The following is a 21,178-nucleotide window of genomic DNA, read 5'->3' as shown; positions in this document are numbered from 1 at the left end:
TTTTGCAGGTTTCATTTGAAATATTTAAAGGATTAATGGTCAAAGGATCAATGTTGCAATGCGAGTACTTCCTCTGGAGTTTGGCCTTTGATTTATTTATCTATCAAAATAAATATGCAACTGAAAGTGTGTTGTTTTCGGAGAATATTAGAATGAAATAGAATATTATGGCAGATGTTATTTGCATCCCGGTATCAGTAGCTAGCAATTCTGTTTACACCTTGGTGCAAATACAAGGTATAAGGTAGATTTTTTTTGAAGATAATTAAAAAATGAAATTAAAATTTGTCCTTGATACTGCTACATTTTTTGGAGTTGAGGGAGAAGTTTAGGTTTCTCACAGCCTGGGGAACGAAGCTCTTCTGTATCTTTTTCAGATTGTGGCCGGGGTGGCTGCTGTCTTTCAGTGTCCTTTGGGCTTTGCAGACACCTCTCTTCACCGAGGTCACTGATGCGCTGTAGACAGGTACCAGTGATTTTCAGGGCAGTTTTAATTACCCGCTGTAGAGCCTTTCTGTCCTGGGCCGTGCACGAACCATGCCAGTTTGTGATGTTTCCAGTTAGTTTGCTTTCTATTGCTCCTCTGTAGAAGTTAACCAGGATCTTGCTCCAGAATTTATATGATAATGTGGCCTTTCAAATAGCCACATCTGTCCCTCCCATTCTTGTGAACACGATACATCAAGAAGTCCTTGAGGGAGGTTACTCAAATTTGGCTTAAATGTCCACTTGGACTAAAGAATTGACTGATTAAAATTTGGTGGTTGAAGGTCAAAGGTCAGTGTGACATCACACAACATGTTGGCTGCAACCTAAGAGTTCATTAGTAATTATGACTACATTTAACATAAATGTCTTATAGGACATAATGATGATGTGTTGACATTTTATATCCAAAAGGTCAAAGGTTCTGGCTGTTGTTAAATGCCATAACACAGGAACAGAGGGTGAGATAGTTGGTCAGACACTGCACTGTTTTCACTAATCTTGAGTTTGCATCTTGAAACTGTGCTGATTGTGTAGATCTTCGGTGCTGCTGGGTCGAAGATGTGTCTGAGGCATTCATGTTTTAGAATTTGTATCTTTTTTGCAGCAACATTTGAGGCATTGCCTAATGTCATGGCTACATACGGGTCTGGACAGACATGGATGTAAACTCTAAGTGCAACTTGAGTGGTTCGTGGAGGCATGTAACTGCAACATGGTATTCCAGTTCTGTCATATGTAAAGGGCATCAGTCTACCTACTTGATACTTGCTAAATGTGAAGCTAGAGTATAGTATAGCCAAAGCACTGGAAGTGCTAATTTGGCACTGTCTCAATGTAACAAAACAAACAACAACAACAATAACAACAAACAACAAAAAACAACAACAACACTACCAGCACCTTAAAGCTTACAAGTTAATGTTCTGTCATGCTTGTTTAATCCATACAAAAACCTAAATGTAGACACATTAAAAAATGAATGGTCTTGGTGGATGTTACATTTGAGGCTTTTTTGTTGTTCATCAAAAATACTTTTTTGTGTTTGTGAAATGTAGAGGATGATGAGAACTGTGATTCCTATGCAAGTTTATATGAATCTCTCCTTTACATGTTGTATACAACCCCAGGTCATGGACCGAATATGGCTGTGTTGTGAAAACTGGGCAATAGAATAAGTATACATTTTTTCAGTTATTCTAAATAAGTGTTTGCTCCATTGGTGGAGATTAAATGCAGCGATAGCTGTCCTATTATGATTAGTTTTGGAACGCATATAATACTGGTGGTTTTGGAGTCCTCCATGAGAAAATTTTGAGCATCAAACATTTAATTTCGTGCACTCTGGTGAATTTTTCTGCTCAAATTTTTGTCTTTTATGCATCAACATAGATGTTTTTATTTGGTAGTGGACAAATAGATTTTTTAAATATTGATTGGGACTTATCCCTTGTGCCCCCCCCATAATCTACTCCCATGCAAACAACTACTTAGGTCAACCAAACACACATTTATTCTATTGTTGTTAAAGTTATTGAGGTCATGGAACATTTGTAGCCTCATGAAGTAATGTAATTGTTGCTGTCTTACAATTTACCCAACATAACCTCCTCCCTTGACTGTCCCCTGCAGTTTGGGACAAAGTGTTTACCTAACTGTTCTGGATGTGTCATCATCCCGCAAGAGCAGCGTCAACAACTCATTAACAGCTTCATTAAGCTGAGCTGTTCCAGCTTTCAACAAGGGAGTAAAGAACAGTCCAGTTGTGAACTTTTTACTCATGAGGACTGCAAGAATCAGGCAATCATAATGGAAGTTTTTCCCATCTGACTTTATAGACATCTGTTAATTATGTAAAAAGCAGCATGGTTAGAAACATGAACAGGCCGTTTCCTGCTGGCACTGAATTATGCTTGTACTTGAAAAAGTAGGTTCTGAGCAGGATCTTATTCATTTGATTGGTCCATTATTACAAGTGAGGGAACATCAAATGTTTGTGAATCAATAGTTGGCTCCCATTTTTATCATAATGGTTCAACATAGCATCCCCATGGCTCCAGACACCACCAAAATGCCTGTTAATCATGCATGAACAGGATCTTGAAATACCTGAACTTTTCGTAATTACTGTGGTCCATTTCTGAGTGTCATGACGTAAACCAGACTGCTCCACACTTTGTGTTTGAGGTAGCAGGCAGACAAAGCTGGCAGGAACTTGTGCAAAGAGATGAAATCTGTCCTCAACATCCTCTTCTCCTAGATTGTGCCTTCAGATTCTGTCTAGCTTTTGAATAGTAGCGTCACATGTCTTTCGTTTATGTCACCACAGTAACATGTAACCCATCAGTGACTGCTTATACTCTTCGATTTACTTAGTGTTGAGTGATGATGGTAAGATCTGCTGCGTTTCATCACTGAATATGACACTATTCCGTCTAGTCGCTGTGTTGAAGCTGTTTCTTGTTTGGTTTAGGGTTATAGAAGATGAGCGGTGAGCAGTGCTGTTTGTGATGGAAATTGCTTTGCTATATGTGTTACTAGAGCTGTATGATATGGCGACATGTATTGTCTGACCATAAAAAATGTCTATCGTTTCATATTATGCTATATCATTTATTTCATTTATGCCATCTTACAATGCTTTGCATTCGTCCACATTGCCGAGGGGGTGTTCACACAACGCACAGCACCAAATTAAAAATATATGGAGGAGGTGTAAAGTGCTACCAAACGTTGGAATACTCAAAATGAGGAGGAGCTCATACCCAAGAGATGGGCTACCTCTGTCCTTTGGACGGGGTTTGGGAATGAAAGGTCAAACACAGAACAAGGGGTGGGTGAATATACCAATTTACTTGATATATCGCTGCTTGTTCCATGTGCATAAATGCATAAAATACCTTTATTGCAAACATCAAGTATAAATTGTCTTGTTTTTTTTACCACTGGCATGAGAATTGCTTCGGCATTTCATTTTTCCCTCTCTGCCTCTCATAGACATACACACAACGTAGGGTTTTTGCAGAGCTCCAGACGGTTACTATTTAGTCACATTTTGCTACCATGGAACACTACTATGACCTGCAAATACTATTATTATATGAACTGGAGAGCTTTTGGTTTGTTTCCAGCTCACAATACTTTACTTTATTTAACATTCTAACTATAATATAATCATGATATTATTTTAAATTACCCAGTAACTGAAAAGAATGAAACAAATGAGCCTCTCTTCAACTTATTTCGTATTTTCTTTACAGTCAACAATCTGTACCAACATTGAAAACTCAAGTAGCACAAACTGACCAATCACAGTTCTTGTGGTCTCCAAACCCCGACGTGTAGTTTAAGGCTTAGTCACACTAAACTGACATCAAAGAACTAGTGGTGATGAAGACTGACTGTTGTGTCCTCTCATGTTGCTTGTGTCTTGGCCAAAAAGTTGCGCCTGAACACGTTGCAAAGACTTCAGCTGATGCGCCTGTGCAAAAGAAAACAAGTCTGCAAATCAGCAGGTGTCAGTAGTCAGCATTCATCAGTAAAAAAAAAGGTAATGGGAAGACTGACAGGATGGATTCTTGATGCAGGTTAGCCAGTTTCTGCACAACGGTTTCGGCTAAAGAGCTCAATGTTAAAAAAAAAAAAACGTACTTAATATAACAAGTTTGTTTTGATTTCACGCCCTCTGACTTTAGCCGTTTTTTTACTTTCTGTTCTTGTGTACCAGGTTGAACTGCCCATCAGTAATTTTATTCACCAACAGGCGTGCGTCGCTGTAGAGTTTGCATGTTCCCCACGTATCAGCATGGTTTTTCTCCAGGTTCTTCAGCTTCCTCCCACAGTCCAGAGACATGCAGTTTAGGTAAATTGGTGACTTTACATTGGCCGTTGGTGTGAATGGTTGTCTGTCATTGTCTGTATACGTGTCAGCCTTGTGATAGTCTGGCGACTTGTCCAGGGTGTACTCACCTCTTGCCAAGGGTCAGCTGGGATAGGCTCCAGCCCACCAGCAACCCTCAAGAGGATAAGCAGTTATGGCTAAAAAAATGAATGACAATAAAAAGGTTTAATGTGTTGAATTTAGGGGCATCTGTTGGCAGAAGTAGTATGTATGCTCATAACCATGTTTTCATTGGTTTATAATAGGGCTGCCCCTTAAAAGTCAGAGATTCAAATCATCAGCTGGCAACCCCTCAGTCAACTGAGATTGCTTCAAGTAAAGCGGTCTTTTGTTTGTTGTCTTGGCTAGTCAGTGTGCTTTGCAGTGTACTTCTAGGGACATTTTGGTCCCTAGATTTTGCTGTGTAGTAGCACTTTTGACTTTCATGCTGCGCTTTGGCACAGGCTGCATTGGACACTCAGGCATCTGCCCGAAGGAAGAGAGCCTTTACACTATAAGGCTCCGGGATAATATTGTTTTCTCTCTTCTGCTTAGAAGTGGTGAATTTACAGCTCACAGCAATTTAATAAAATACTGTCTTCTGCTTTTGTTTGATATCTGGCGTCAGCAAAAAAAATTGCACATTTTTGACACGCCGTTAGTGCAGTTAGCTTGTTTACTACATTATGTGAATGTCACAGGCACACTGAATATCCTGCAGAGCCTGTTTAAACTCAAAAGGTATATATGGAAAAAAAGAACTGTCAAATATTTGTATTGAACAGCGAAATCTGATTCGACAGGCATCATTCTTAGTTAGGTACAGCCCTAAGTTTATAATCATCTGAAATGAAGAATTATTGTGTTTTCATTATCTCACAGATACATTTTCGGTCAGACAACATGTTAGATCCTCAAAAACACAAGCGTGTCACTACTTAATTTAGAGCCTTTTTCTTTCCCTTTAGCTTATTGTGTTTTGCTATCATTGTAGCCTAAGGCATTCAAAGTTAAGTCACTGAAAGACAAAAAAACTACATAAAAACACAGTAAATGCTCCATATAGAAAGCTGCACCTGAGAGTCCTACAAATAGATTTCATAATTTCAGTAAATTATTTTGATTGAAAATGTTTTTGATTATGACTTACAGTAGACTCAAAGGATCAGACATTGACTTAAAGAGGAGGACTGTGGAACAGTCAAATCTTGTGACATGTTAACCACCAGAGAGATAGCAGGACGGGAAGAGCTCACCTCCCTCTATATACTAGAATACAGTGCTGACCTGCAGCACTGATTGCTGCAGTACAGACTGTGCTTTAGACAGTATGAGTTTAGCAAGAATCTTAAAATGGACTTTTTAAACTCACCTCTCGGGAAAAACATCACTTTTGTACGTCCTGCATATTTTGTAATACGTGGTTTTTCTGGCATCCCTGATGTCAAGTATTACTATGTCTTTCTCTTTTTTGTTTATATTGTTTCAGTGCTGGGAAACACAGCTGTAATGGCTGTAATATACTTGGATCATAATCTGAGAACTCCAAAATATGTTGCAGTTCTTAATTTAGCATTTGTGGACCTGTTTGGTAGCTCTGCTCTGGTGCCGAAGCTTCTTGACATCTTTCTGTTTAACCATCCCCACATCCCATACAACGACTGCTTGACGTACTTTTTTTTCTGCTACACCTGCCTCTCAATGCAGGCTCTTAATCTGGTTGCTCTGTCCTATGACAGACTGATAGCTATCATCTTCCCTCTGCACTATCATGTGAAGGTGACCCACAGGTCCATGTTGTCTTTGATCGCCTCTTTCTGGGTCTTTATTATAATTGCTGTACTCACAGCCGTTGGCCTTCTTACAAGACTTTCCTTGTGTAAATCTGTGGTTATTAACAGCTATTTCTGTGACCACGGCCAGATATATCGATTGGCCTGCAATGATTATTTCCCCAACTATGTCATTGGTGTTTTGTTAATATTTCTTATTATTTGGCTTCCACTGACATTCATCGTGTTTAGTTATTCATATATTGGCTATGCATTGTCTAAAGTGGCCACAGCTCAGGAGAGACTCAAGGCCTTTAAAACGTGCACAGCTCATCTTTCATTGGTGGCACTCTTTTTCATACCTTTATTAATCACATTTACCATTGGTTCCAAAATACATCCAAATGCCAGGATCATTAACCTGTCTCTGACCTCTGTCTTTCCTCCCATGTTGAACCCAATTATTTATGTTCTGCAGACACAAGAAATCAAAGAATCTTTAAAAAAAGGCATATTAAAAATCAGAAGGAAATCGAAAGTTACAGTGAAGAAAGCGGTCATAAAATGACCTGTTGCGCATAGTTTGTACCTTGAGTTTAGGTCATTATGTACATTATAGTACAAGTTTTTAGAATAAAATGAATGAATTATGCAATAGCTATTGCAAATACTACTTTGTTTTTAACATATCAACAAATACATTAACATAAAAAATTATCTGGAATGTATTACACAAAAATTACTTCATAATAATTGAGCTCAAAATAAACTAGTCTACAGTATAACATGTATAACACTTCTACAATAAGAGTAGTTTTCCGACAATTTGTTTAATATGTGTTTATATGCTTGTGTAGATAATCTGTTTTTTTGTGATCAGAGTTCGTGTCTCCATGTCTTGATGGAGTCTGTATATTAGGAAATGTTTGTTTTCATTTTCATCTTTTGATATGAAATCAAAAGAAGAAGCTGCTTTTTATTTCTAAAATGTATCGTTAGTTGTTATTAGTATTATTGTACTTTTCTACTTCTTATGGTTGTGCATAACTTGTTTTTTAAAAGGAACAAGACCAGTCTTGTTTTCTTGCTGGCTTCTCTGAATTAATCTACTGTGTTTTCTAACTCAATTCTGTCTCACATTCAACCTTTCTAGACATTCATCAAGATACCAACTTAACTTGACATGACAAAGTATTTAGGGATACACTGATTGTGAAATGCTGGGCTGATACTGATGTTTAAAAATACCAATTTGGCTGATAGCCGATATTCGATATCTGATTCTGTTGTTTTTATATTGATGTTTATTTTACTTTTGTTGTTATTTAATTCCCCTTTTGTGCTAGGGGAACAATAAATATGCAATATGAAGAAATAAACTGTTTCAAAGCAAGTTAGCTCCTCATTATGCTTCCTTTGAATGAGCACAAATTCAATCATACAGATTCATGAAACAACCTCTAATGTAAACTTTTTTCACATGAAAAACTGGTTTTAATTTCGCTTTAGGGGTTAAAAACTGTCAGTGGACACCTACCAAGTAGTTCTGATGAAACTGTCTGTTGGCTGTTCTAAATAAAAGTGCTGGCTACATAATAGTGTCAGACTGTATCTAATATGAGTAAGGGACCGGTCAAAGCCTCTGACACTGAAAGTTGTCTCTCTGTGCCTCATGCTCTGAACACCACAGGAAAGAGACTGTAACACATGCTGCAGGTGCTACGCTGCCCCTCTGAGCTCATGCAATCATTTCACATCCCATTTGTCATTCAGCTTGCTACTTTAAGCTACAGCAAACAGTAATGTTACAACATGGCACGCTGTTTATTTGTGAAAGTCGTCATATCCATTTGGGGACAGTGACATGGCTGTGACATTATATTTGCTGTTTGCCACTGTCCCTGCAGGAAAAACACTCAGTATGTTTACATGGACAGTTTAGTTGAGCTACGGTTATAGCTTCATTAGGCCATTTAATTGGACCCCTGTCCTTTTCCCAGCACACAACCACCGGGGGAGAATGGATTTATTGATGGAAGTATGTCCAACTCTGCCACGGATGGTCGTGATATGCCCCGTTAGCTTGTTGCTATATAAACCTATATTATTTACACAGTCTATGATATAGCCAGAATCACAATCACAATCTTTATTTACAATAATGTCGGTAGAAAACTGCTGTGTCACGTACATATAACCAAACAGCGTAGAGAAAACGCTGCCTTAATTGATTAGTTTTAAGCCACCAAAAACCCCAATATCACTTTTAATTGTAGCCCTACGCTTTATTGAGAATATTTTCAAGGCCTTACCTGTTTTGCAGCAACCCTCCCCCCCTCATAAATAACAGTCCCTATCCGTAACCACCGAGGGAGGTCAGTCGAGGTGAAGTCTGACTGCAGTTTTACTTGATGGAATAGCTCAACTTCAAATCAAATTATTGAGGTGCGTTAGTCTGACTTTGAGAAATTAGATTTAGTCCGATTTCTGTTGCACTAACACGTTTATATGTATTTTTACAGTCCATTTTTAGTTGGATTAACACAGTAATTCAACTTTCCTAACATCATCCAAATGTACTCACTGACAGGTTGCTACAAAACACCTTCGTTTGGAGTTTAGAAAGCAGGCAACGCAACAATGACTCTGTAAAACACAACTTTTGTTGTTGGTCTCAAACAGTGGCCTTCAGCTTGGCAGACGTGTTGTGACAAATCATTTACCATCCTCTCCATGCCCTGATGAGAAAGTGCACATAAGCTTTTTCATTTTAGAACATTGATATAGTGCATATGAAACGTGCAAAGGTGACAAATTTATGTTTTGCAGAAATGTGCAATGCCAACATTTACATCAGGCGACTGTGCTGGTATCTAGATATGTAATAATGATTAGCTTGGATGAAAAAGGGTTTGTCTGATTCTTAGAGGATTACATACAATAGACACAGGGGATCGGACACTGACCTTATTTAACACGAAGTCAGAGGAGAACCGATTAGTCGCTCCTGTCAGAACGGTTAAAGCTCAGCGGAGCTTCAGCATCACAAAGAGAACAACACAACACAGCACTGACACACTGAAGACAACATTTATTAACATCAACCAATGCACTGTGGACAGGAAAAGCTTGAGTTTTACAATGAACTTATTTAACTCAGCTGTCGGGAAAAACATCACTTTTGTGCATCCTGCATATTTTGTAATACGTGGTTTTTCTGGCCTCCCAAATATCAAGTATTACTATGTCTTTCTCTTTTTTGTTTATATTGTTTCAGTGCTGGGAAACACAGCTGTAATGGCTGTAATATACTTGGATCATAATCTGAGAACTCCAAAATATATAGTTGTTTTTAATTTAGCATTTGTGGACCTGTTTGGTAGCTCTGCTCTGGTGCCGAAGCTTCTTGACATCTTTCTGTTTAACCATCCCCACATCCCATACAACGACTGCTTGACGTACTTTTTTTTCTGCTACACCTGCCTCTCAATGAATGCTCTTAATCTGGTTGCGCTGTCCTATGACAGACTGATAGCTATCATCTTCCCTCTGCACTATCATGTGAAGGTGACCCACAGGTCCATGTTGTCTTTGATTGCCTCTTTCTGGGTCTTTATTATTACTGTTATTCTTATTGCAGTTGGCCTTCTTACGAGACTTTCCTTCTGTAAATCTGTGATTATTAACAGCTATTTCTGTGACCATGGCCAGATATATCGACTGGCCTGCAATGACTATACACCCAGCTTTGTCATCAGTGTTTTGTTACCAGCTCTTATTATTTGGTTTCCTCTGATATTCATTATGTTTAGTTACATATATATTACCTTTGCATTGTCTAAAGTGGCCAAAGCTCAGGAGAGACTCAAGGCCTTTAAAACGTGCACAGCTCATCTTTCATTGGTGGCAATCTATTTCCTCCCAGTATTAATCACATTTACCTTAATGGAAAAAATACATCCAAATGCCAGGATCATTAACCTGTCTCTGACCTCTGTCTTTCCCCCCATGTTGAACCCAATCATTTATGTTCTGCAGACACAAGAAATAAAACAATCTGTGAAAAGGTTGTTAAAGCTCAGAGTGCAAACCAAAATTATAATAACCAGAGTTAACATAATGTGATGATGATGTTTTAGGTTTTCTCTTTTTGGCTTTATTTCCATCACTGTAAAACAGGAGTTATAAATGCTAGATTTATCTATATGTCTGAAAATTATGCATTTTTAATCCAATAACATTTTGTTTCAGTAAAATTGTTTTTGAAGATGACATAATACAAAAAAGTAACTGTAACACATACTTCTTTTACAGTGTATGAGCTGTCTTACAATAATAATAATGCAACTGATAATGTTTCTTACTTGTTCTGCAAAGTGCTTAGTATTGGGCATGCTGGTTCCAGCATGAGGAGATTTAAAAAAATATATAAAATATAAATGTCTCAAAGAAATGATTGCATTATTCTTTTTTTGTTATGTTGACAATTTATGAAAAAAGGCAGGGGTATAAAATTGTTATCAGATGTGAATATTGGTGTAAAATCAAAACCTTCGCATATATTATTGCTTTTTAAAAGATCAGTTCTTTAGGAAACAAGTCATTGTAATCAAACAGTTAATATCCCTACACAGTAGTAATAGACTGCATACAGTAGTACAGTATACTGTACTACACATGGAACGCAACCTTTCTTCTATTTTATTTTATTTTACACATTTTCATATATTTTGATAAAGAAGTTAAAACCAAAAAAGAAGGTTAACCCTGCATTTCTAAAATTAACCATTTTATTATGAACAAATGTGATGTTTCTTAGCATGACAATGCAGCTTTCTAACTACACCTAGAAAATAACTTTGCATTCATTTTGTGACGTGGAATACAAGAATTGCTGGCAGTCTGTACATTTACGGTCACGAAGAAGAAGATATGTTATCTTAATAACAGACATACTTTTTTGTAGACTAGAGTATTTCTTCACTACACATGGTGCAACTGCGACTGTTTCACAACATGTTAAAACTGTAAACATTAATGGCCATACACAAGCTATTTGGTCATGGATCGGTGGGGGATGGGGGGGTTGGGTAATTAGGAAGCACCTCTGTGGGTTGTTTTCATAGGGACACACGACCTGGGTGTTATATGGTTTGGAGAACTTTTTTTTTTTGCCACTTGGGGGTTGTGAACACAACAGTGAAAGTTAATATGGTAAACTTGTAGCAAACAGTTGCTTTTTTTTTTTTTTACTCATTCAGCAGTTACAGGGCAAGATGATCAAATATTTTGAGTCTGGTCATCTGACAAATATTTGTTCGATATTCACTCTCTTTTAGCCCTGTTTTTGTTGTCTACCATCTCCTGAGACGCTCTGGCTCTTTTTCTGCCAGATGCTTCACTGTGATCTCCAGCTGGTTGTTAACTATATGCTGTTTTGTGTCATCCATTTCAAATGAAAACAAAAACAATGTTATGAGAGCATTGAGAGTGAACACCAATGATAAAGTTGTGGCGAGGGGAGCTACAGATTCACGAGATGATCCTCTGTAGGTTTATTACTATGAGGGACCCTGTTTCACATTGTCAGTGATGCATTATAATCACTGATTATAGTCACTTTAAACAGAAAACTAATTGAAATGTCATTCGCTGAAATACTATTTTAAAAAACAAATTGTCTTTTAGTAGCTGCTCTTTAGATTTGCAGATGGGAAACTGGAGTCAGTAAGATGGCTTGAAGTGGGTTTGTCTGATGATTACAGGATTACATACAATTTACTCTGGGGAACAGACACTGACCTTATTTACCAGAAATGCTAAGGAGGACTGCTTCTCGTAACAGCCGCTCCTGTCAAAACACTTAAAGCTTGACAAAGCTCTGTCACCAGAAAGAGAGAGGGAGTTAATCTCCACGTGAATACAACAGCACAGTGCAGATTCCGAGGCAAAGAAGAGGACAATTATTGGCATAAATCCTTGCGTTGTGGACAGTTTTTAATGGAGTTATTCAACTCAGCTCTCGAGAAAAACATCACTTTTGTGCATCCCGCATATTTTATAATAAGAGGTTTATCTAACATACCAATAATGAAACATTACTGTGTCTTTCTCTGCTTTGTTTATATTGTTTCAGTTCTGGGAAACACAGCTGTAATGGCTGTAATATACTTGGATCATAATCTGAGAACTCCAAAATATGTTGCAGTTTTAAATTTAGCATTTGTGGACCTGTTTGGTAGCTCTGCTCTGGTGCCGAAGCTTCTTGACATCTTTCTGTTTAACCATCCCTACATCCCATACAACGACTGCTTGACATTCCTTTTTTTCTGCTACACCTGCCTTTCGATGCAGTCATTTAATCTGGTTGCTCTGTCGTATGACAGACTGATAGCTATCATCTTCCCTCTGCACTATCATGTGAAGGTGACCCACAGGTCCATGTTGTCTTTGATCGCCTCTTTCTGGGTCTTTATTATAATTGCTGTACTCATAGCAGTTGGCCTTCTTACGAGACTTTCCTTCTGTAAATCTGTGGTTATTAACAGCTATTTCTGTGACCACGGCCAGATATACCGACTTGCGTGCAATGACCATTTCCCCAATTATGTCGTCAGTTGTTTGTACCCTGCTCTTATTTTTTGGCTTCCACTTGCTTTTATCTTGTTAAGTTACCTATATATTGGATGTACATTGTCTAAAGTGGCCACAGTTCAGGAGACACTCAAAGCCTTTAAAACTTGCATAGCTCATCTCTCTTTGGTGGCAATCTATTTTATTCCACTGTTAATCACATTTACCCTGATGGAAAATATACATCCAAATGCCAGGATCATAAACCTGTCTGTTACCTCCATCTTTCCTCCCACGTTGAACCCAATTATTTATGTTCTGCAGACACAAGAAATCAAAGAATCTGTGAAAAAGTTGTTAAAATTCAAAAGGAAATCCAAAATAACAGTAAAGAAAATAATCATGAAGTGACCACTTGTGTATGCTATGCAGCATCAGTTTTGGTGTTTTCTCTGAAATGGCCATTGTAAATGGTAGAATTATCATTTCTAACATGATGCAAATGTTTTTAGGTGTGAATTGAATGATACTTGTCTAATCGTAACAAATCTGTGAGTGAAGTAGATATTATGTAACATATATTAAAATCAATTTTTAAAAATCACCCCAGAGTAATGGCTACAAACGCCTCTTACAGTGAATTAAGGTAAGACTGGAGTTTCTGCCTGTGTTATGAGAGCTGCATTCAAGAAGAAAGCAACTGAAAATGTTTTCAAAGGAATGTTAAAATACAGCAAACAATATTTTATATATACATTTAGAAAATATATATTATTTTTATAATTTTTTATTAACATATATATTAAATAAATATATATACGTTTTCAAAAGTAAAACTAGAAGAAAGATGAAAGGATATATAATAATGATAATGATTTTTGTCCGTATGTGCTGATAAGCGAAATGTCCGATGTGTTATTTGATTTTTTTTTTCAGCTTCTGAAAGGAGTTAATAATAGCTGTCTACACTGAAATTACACCACAAATTACTCTACAAAGTAATTTTAACTTGCAAGCATAAAGCCTGGAGCAAAAGACACAGCTTAAAAAGAGATGTATGTCTTACCTTCTTGAAATTAAAAATTGAGCAAACAAGTTATTTTGATCAAACAGTTTGTGTCTCTGCCCGTTACCTTGTTGGAGTATCCAGTCTACTGTGTATCTTGACATTTATTTTCTGTTCATCTTCATATCTTTGGTAAAAACTAAAGAAACATATAAATAGCTTGAGTTTTGTGTTTCTGAAATCAATGATAGCTTGGTTATTGTTACAAATGTTATGTTCTTTCTATGTTATCATAAACAAGACTAAAGGGCTGTACACAATAAAAACAAAACACAATAAATTAAACAATATCTTTAACAATGGGAGTATTCACACTGATGAACATGAGAGTCTCTCTGTAATGTTATTCGCCATGTTGAATAAGAAGCCCTGTAAATTCTGGTGGATTGTGATAAGTGATACCAAAATCACTTGCCACTGTTGTCCTTTGAGTGATTGTTGGGAATTGGTGTTTAAATGTATTAAATGGCTATCACATTTATATAAAATATATTAGAGTAGGTTAAAATAAAAAATAGGATCTCATAAAATACACCAAACTATCAGTTTGGAACAATGATTAATAATGAAAATCATAATGATAAGCAAAATACTGTATCAATAGTAAAGATTTAGATAATTTGGAGTTCTGGTAGCAGGGGTTGACAGCATTCACTATTGTGCAACATTAAATGGACATCATGTGTTTATAAAAATGTATTTAAATCCAGCAAAATCAAAAACCTGAATGTAACCGTAATACAATGTACTATAAACTAAATAAACATAACTTATGTCTCATAGGATATAATGATGACGTTCTGACATTTTAGATCCAAGAGGTCAAAGGTCAAATGTGACATCATAATGTTCTGCAAAAACACTTTTCTTGCTGTCACTCAATGTCATTAGTCAGGAACAGGAGGGGAGATATTTGGTCAGATACTATGTTGGTGACACTGATATTGAATGCCCACCTTAAAACTGTGCTGACTGTATAGATCTTTCTCTGTGTTGCCGAGGGGTGTGTGTGTGTGTGTGTGTGTGTGTGTGTGTGTGTGTGTGTGTGTGTGTGTGTGTGTGTGTGTGTGTGTGTGTGTGTGTGTGTGTGCGCGTGTATGTGTGTGTGTGTGTGTGTGTCTGTGTGTGTGTGTGTGTGTGTGTGTGTCTTGTGTACAAAGGCATATAACTATGTGGCAGTATTTCTACTTGTGGAATTTTCATCTTGCACTGATTTTTTCATTTTTCTGTTTATAATTTATGACAAAAGTTTGTCCTCCTGGTTCTCAGCGATGTCAGGAGAATGTCAGCACTAATAAGCTTTGTAATATGGCCTCACACAAAGTTTTTGCTCAAGTTGAAGGCTGTCATTTCACGCAGACATGTATTTGCGTCACCCGAGGCAAATGTGCATTTTTATTTAGTCTGAACACATTGTTAGTCAAGTTAAATGTCACTCCTTTGCATCTGTGACATTGGAATTTTATTACTCATCATGTCTTATCTTTGGTTGTAGGTAATGATCAGGTAATTGTCGTTGGTAATTGCATCTGATGACATAAACTGTGAGACAGGTACACACTGATTGGCTGTGACACACTGATGTGACACAGTCTCCTGCATTTCTACTGTCTCTCGGTGAAAGGAGCAGGATATTAATATCAGGTGTCTCATTTCAGTATACTGTGCACTTAATGTTGTCTGAGGTGAGTTTGGTAACAAAAAAGCCTATTAAACAACTGTGCCATCCTTTATTATATACTCTGTTATTTTCTCTTTGTACATCTAGGCAAACAGATTCTCGTAATGACCCATGAAGAGAGACCTGCTACCATATTTAATTCAACATTTGTTCGTCCTGCAAAGTTCTATATCAGTGGGTTTACCAACATCCCTCATGTGAAGTATTTCTATGTTTTTATGTGTTTCGTCTACATCATGACTGTTCTTGGGAATAGCCTCCTTCTCTCACTTATTTACCTGGTCAAGACTCTTCGTACTCCTAAATACATGATTGTGTTTAACCTGGCATTGACAGATTTGTGTGGGAGCACGGCTCTTATCCCAAAACTCTTGGACACATTTTTGTTTGACAGGAGATACATTGTTTATGAGGCATGCTTAAGTTATATGTTCTTTGTTTTATTCTTTGCAAGTTTGCAGTCATGGACGCTTGTCACGATGGCATTTGACAGATTTATAGCAATTTGCTTTCCTCTAAGGTATCATAGTATTGTGACTAAATCAGCTATTGCTGCAATGCTGCTGTTTGCGTGGGCCTTTTTATTGGCTCTAGTATCATTTACTGTTGGACTTATTGATCGCCTCTCCTTCTGTAGATCTTTGGTGGTAAAGAGTTTTTTCTGTGATCATTTCCCAGTATTTGGCCTTGCCTGTAATGACACGTCTTTAAATAACATAATGGCATATGTTGCTTTCATTGTAGCCATCTGTATTCCTCTTGTTTTAATCGCATTGACATATGTTTGCATTTCCATAGCACTGAGCAGGATTGCATCAGGAGAGGAACGACTCAAAGCATCTAAAACCTGTACTTCTCACCTGATTCTTGTTGCTATTTTTTATCTACCACTTGTGGGCACCAACATAGCATCAGTAGCCACCTCCATCCACCCTAATACAAGGATTATAAACTCCACTTTGACACACACCATACCAGCTTTGCTCAATCCTGTTATATACTCTTTAAAGACAGAAGAAGTGCTGAACTCCATCAAGAAGCTTTGTAGAAGAAGTATGATTAGTCTCACAGCCAACAAATAATGAGTTCTTTAATCACTGTTTTGACACAATTATGAGTCTTATAATCACACAATTGTTATAATATGTTTTCACCACTGACCTCTTACATAAAAGCACTCTCATTTTCTTTTAAAAAATACTTATGTGGTGTCTTATCACTCACTCTACTTTGCTATAAAATGGTGACATTATATATTACTACAGTAGCAATACTGTTTTTACATCTGTGTTTACATCTCTTTCATAAATTTGGATATTACACATCATTTCTTAATGTGGTAGAAGGTTGGAGCTTTCTTACATAGTCTTTTGGTTAGTTTACACATGTGAGTATCCAAGTTTTGAGTCTGATCTTGATTTTGATCAGAGTTACATTGATTAGATGATTATTTGACAAGACAATTGACAGAATAAATAATCGACAACTACTTTGATGATCAATAATTGTTTAAAAATACCAAATATTATCTGGTTCCAGTCTCCCAATTGTAAGGATGCTTTTCCTTGTCATTTATGATAAACTGAATATTTTAAATAAAACATTTTAAATACTGAATAAGACATTGATTTTGAATACATTTCCAGGGGCTGCTTTGTGCATTTTCTACTGTTGACTGATATTTTATAAACAAAAAATGTAATGGGTTAATGGCAAAAATGATCAGCAGATTAGTCAATAATGAAAGTAATTGTTAGTTATATGATTCTGAAACCAAGATGTGTTGTGTACATATACATTACAAAACCAGGATACTCCACTGAGATATAAATGTGCATGTTGTTGCACTCTAATGTAGCTCTGCTAATTTTTTATATTTTATTTTATTTTATTTTTTACATTTTTTTTGGATAATATTTAATTCTCAATTTTACATACTGGTCACCCAGATAAAGATTCAATAAGACACAGGCTAAGGATAAAACATTGGGAAGTTAACAGTTCTGGCAGGCTCACACTATCTAGTAACTTGTACTTGTACTTTACTGTATTATTGGATTACATTTGAAATATATGAACCCAAACACAGGGTCCCCACAGTCATGTAAACCTTGAAAAATCATGGTATTTCACAATCACATTTTCCAGGCCTGAAAAGTCATGGAATTAGTCCAGATCATTGAAAAGTCATGGAATTGTTTGTGTAAAGTAATTGTTGCTATAATCTCCTGTGGACCTTCCACGTAATTTAACATAATTCCATATACATTTTCTGTAGCTGCCCATGTAATATAGCTCTAATAGAGTACCCCAATTATGAGTCCTAAACTCCAAAAATCTGTCAGCCCTTTAGCACCTCCTGTTCCCTTATCTCAAAGTCAGTCGGTTTTTGAATGTCTTTTGGTTGTATACCTTAAATAAGGTCTGTGGTTAACACAAACTTAAGAAACTTTCATGTTTTCTTCTAAAACATAAAATACGGCAGTGAATACCCCACTCTTGAGCTTTGAATCTTTTATGTGTCTTATAAAAGATGGTTGCTAACAAGTGGCTCAATGAAACTACAGAACATCATCGGCGCACATGGCTTTCCAGCCTCAATGCGATGGCGATTCGACCCTAGTGTAATGTGTTATGAGTTGGGTTTTTTTTTAACTTTGGCAACTGCATTTAGGCTTTAAATATCCCAAATGTAGTGTTAATTTGTGAAGATTACCTTGCGGAACAAAACATGCACGTATCATTATGTTTGTTTACCAAAGAGCTTATTTTTTGCCATAATCAAAAATCCAGTGTAAAAATCCCATCGGCTTTTGATTTAGGAATCAGGGCGACATTTAGCATCCAGGTTGGCCTACGGAAAAATGTCATCCCTGGGGCACTCTTTGTATTGATGATTGACAACGTTTTGTTTATCATCGCTTTCATTTTGTCATTTTCTCCGTGGCTTCATCTTTGCCTTCCTGTATGCCAGCCAGCTGAAATCAGGTCTGAATAGAGTTTGAATCTGTTACGTTTAAAAATGCCTTTCAAGTGGGGCAGTAAAAAAAATCTTTATTTTGGGTCTTTAAAAAGTCATGGAAAAATTTGAAAATTATGCCCATGAAAATGTGTGGGAACCCTGCAAACAGAGTCAAGATGTCCCGTTGTGTCAAAGGGTCTACTGTGTCACAATGTTAGCATTAGCAGCTATAGCTAACAGTTAAGTCAGGGGTGGCCAAACTACGGCCTGAAGCCCAACTGTGGCTTCCTGCCCGTGGCAAACTTTTAAAAAGAAACTAGAGTAATGCTTGAGCATATTTCTGATAAATTGCACTGTGTGTACAATGCACAGTTTAAACATAATGTTACTGTCATCTTAACCTAGCACTACTAGCCCGTCCTGCCACTTAACTTCGTGACTTGAAAACAAGATGTTGCTCCCTAACGCAGTGGTAGAGCTGAAAAGATGGAAGTTAAAGAAATACTTTTTTATAATAAGTGGGCACAACAAACCACTGTAATGTCAAATGTTAAACTGTTTTGGAGTGTTGCATAGAAAATACATTTTCTATTTTAAATGCACATTTCTGGTCTAGAAACACTGATTTTTCTCATCATGTAACTAGATAAAAACTGCATTTACCATTGTTTACAGTAGCTTTTGACTTACATTTTTCTGTATGGCCACCCCTGCATCAAGGTCTTGGTCTCCTACTAATACATTTTCGGGTAATACTGTAAATGCTAATGAGCTAAACGTAAGTAGTGTTTTGTATCAAAACAGCTGTAGAGCAGCATATAATGCCACATCTATATCCTGTGTCGTGAAAAAGATGAAATACCTTAGCCTTTATATTTAATCGTTTCCTTTAAACCACTACTTATGCTGTATGGTTCTGTCATTTGGTGTAATTGTATCCTATCTCTACATTTGCGTCACGGATTAAACTATGATTTGATCATTAAGTATCCTGGTGACAAAAGTTAATTGAGCTGATTGTATCAGGACATCAGTGACATAAACTGTGAGACAGGTACACACTGATTGGCTATGTGACACAACCTCCTGCATTTCTACTGTCTCTCGGTGAAAGGAGTGGGATATTAATATCAGGTGTCTCAGAGTGCAGCTCATTTCAGTGCGCAACACACTTAATGTTGTCTGAGGTGAGTCTGGTAACAAAAACCCTGTTAAACAACTGTGCCAGCTTTCATTATATACTCGTTATATATGTGTTATTTTCTCTTTGTACATCTAGGCAAACAGATTCTCGTAATGACCCATGAAGAGAGACCTGCTACCATATTTAATTCAACATTTGTTCGTCCTGCAAAGTTCTATATCAGTGGGTTTACCAACATCCCTCATGTGAAGTATTTCTATGTTTTTATGTGTTTCGTCTACATCATGACTGTTCTTGGGAATAGCCTCCTTCTCTCACTTATTTACCTGGTCAAGACTCTTCGTACTCCTAAATACATGATTGTGTTTAACCTGGCATTGACAGATTTGTGTGGGAGCACGGCTCTTATCCCAAAACTCTTGGACACATTTTTGTTTGACAGGAGATACATTGTTTATGAGGCATGCTTAAGTTATATGTTCTTTGTTTTATTCTTTGCAAGTTTGCAGTCATGGACGCTTGTCACGATGGCATTTGACAGATTTATAGCAATTTGCTTTCCTCTAAGGTATCATAGTATTGTGACTAAATCAGCTATTGCTGCAATGCTGCTGTTTGCGTGGGCCTTTTTATTGGCTCTAGTATCATTTACTGTTGGACTTATTGATCGCCTCTCCTTCTGTAGATCTTTGGTGGTAAAGAGTTTTTTCTGTGATCATTTCCCAGTATTTGGCCTTGCCTGTAATGACACGTCTTTAAATAACATAATGGCATATGTTGCTTTCATTGTAGCCATCTGTATTCCTCTTGTTTTAATCGCATTGACATATGTTTGCATTTCCATAGCACTGAGCAGGATTGCATCAGGAGAGGAACGACTCAAAGCATCTAAAACCTGTACTTCTCACCTGATTCTTGTTGCTATTTTTATCTACCACTAGGGCACCAACATAGCATCAGTAGCCACCTCCATCCACCCTAATACAAGGATTATAAACTCCACTTTGACACACACCATACCAGCTTTGCTCAATCCTGTTATATACTCTTTAAAGACAGAAGAAGTGCTGAACTCCATCAAGAAGCTTTGTAGAAGAAGTATGATTAGTCTCACAGCCAACAAATAATGAGTTCTTTAATCACTGTTTTGACACAATTATGAGTCTTATAATCACACAATTGTTATAATATGTTTTCACCACTGACCTCTTACATAAAAGCACTCTCATTTTCTTTTAAAAAATACTTATGTGGTGTCTTATCACTCACTCTACTTTGCTATAAAATGGTGACATTATATATTACTACAGTAGCAATACTGTTTTTACATCTGTGTTTACATCTCTTTCATAAATTTGGATATTACACATCATTTCTTAATGTGGTAGAAGGTTGGAGCTTTCTTACATAGTCTTTTGGTTAGTTTACACATGTGAGTATCCAAGTTTTGAGTCTGATCTTGATTTTGATCAGAGTTACATTGATTAGATGATTATTTGACAAGACAATTGACAGAATAAATAATCGACAACTACTTTGATGATCAATAATTGTTTAAAAATACCAAATATTATCTGGTTCCAGTCTCCCAATTGTAAGGATGCTTTTCCTTGT

At 36.9% G+C, this 21,178-nt stretch overlaps 5 protein-coding genes across 8 annotated transcripts in view; all 5 read left to right on the top strand.

Annotated features, from left to right (window-relative positions):
- Positions 1-21,178, top strand: part of LOC121952446 (olfactory receptor 5K4-like) — a 130,206-nt gene that overhangs the window by 4,591 nt on the left and 104,437 nt on the right. For 2 of the 4 annotated variants that reach the window (XM_088088842.1, XM_088088843.1), the window contains exon 4: positions 15,546-16,540. The exons of 1 other annotated variant lie outside the window; for it this stretch is intronic. In XM_088088842.1, the coding sequence (XP_087944968.1) occupies positions 15,563-16,540 (978 nt within the window). In that variant the 5' untranslated portion in view covers positions 15,546-15,562. Of the gene's footprint in view, positions 1-7,291; positions 7,474-15,545; positions 16,541-21,178 lie in introns of those variants that run through there. One more of the 4 variants, XR_015778989.1, reaches the window with a different exon arrangement.
- On the top strand, positions 5,720-6,706 carry LOC121952762 (olfactory receptor 6C4-like). Its single transcript, XM_088088434.1, has one exon. The coding sequence runs from the start codon at positions 5,720-5,722 to the stop codon at positions 6,704-6,706; it is 987 nt and encodes a 328-aa protein (XP_087944560.1).
- LOC121952761 (olfactory receptor 6C4-like) lies at positions 9,280-10,263 on the top strand. Its single transcript, XM_088088433.1, has one exon. It carries the CDS (start codon positions 9,280-9,282, stop codon positions 10,261-10,263), a length of 984 nt encoding a protein of 327 aa, XP_087944559.1.
- LOC121952760 (olfactory receptor 1-like) lies at positions 12,139-13,122 on the top strand. The gene has a single exon (XM_042499587.2). The coding sequence runs from the start codon at positions 12,139-12,141 to the stop codon at positions 13,120-13,122; it is 984 nt and encodes a 327-aa protein (XP_042355521.2).
- Positions 19,717-20,691, top strand: LOC148187287 (olfactory receptor 8G17-like). Its single transcript, XM_088088447.1, is given in 1 exon segment — positions 19,717-20,691. A coding segment is annotated over 1 exon segment (975 nt).

Source organism: Plectropomus leopardus, chromosome 15, assembly GCF_026936395.1.
Source record: "Plectropomus leopardus strain MGB_pleo_1.0 chromosome 15, ASM2693639v1, whole genome shotgun sequence".
NCBI classification, from domain to species: Eukaryota; Metazoa; Chordata; class Actinopteri; order Perciformes; family Serranidae; genus Plectropomus; species Plectropomus leopardus.
The sequence above is the reverse complement of the archived record's forward strand: the minus strand, read 5'-3'. Positions and strand labels throughout refer to the sequence as shown.

Excerpts from the sequence above, each read along its gene's own strand:
- LOC121952762 (XM_088088434.1), top strand. The coding sequence starts at position 5,720 with ATGGACTTTTTAAACTCACCTCTCGGGAAAAACATCACTTTTGTACGT.
- LOC121952761 (XM_088088433.1), top strand. The coding sequence starts at position 9,280 with ATGAACTTATTTAACTCAGCTGTCGGGAAAAACATCACTTTTGTGCAT.
- LOC121952760 (XM_042499587.2), top strand. The coding sequence starts at position 12,139 with ATGGAGTTATTCAACTCAGCTCTCGAGAAAAACATCACTTTTGTGCAT.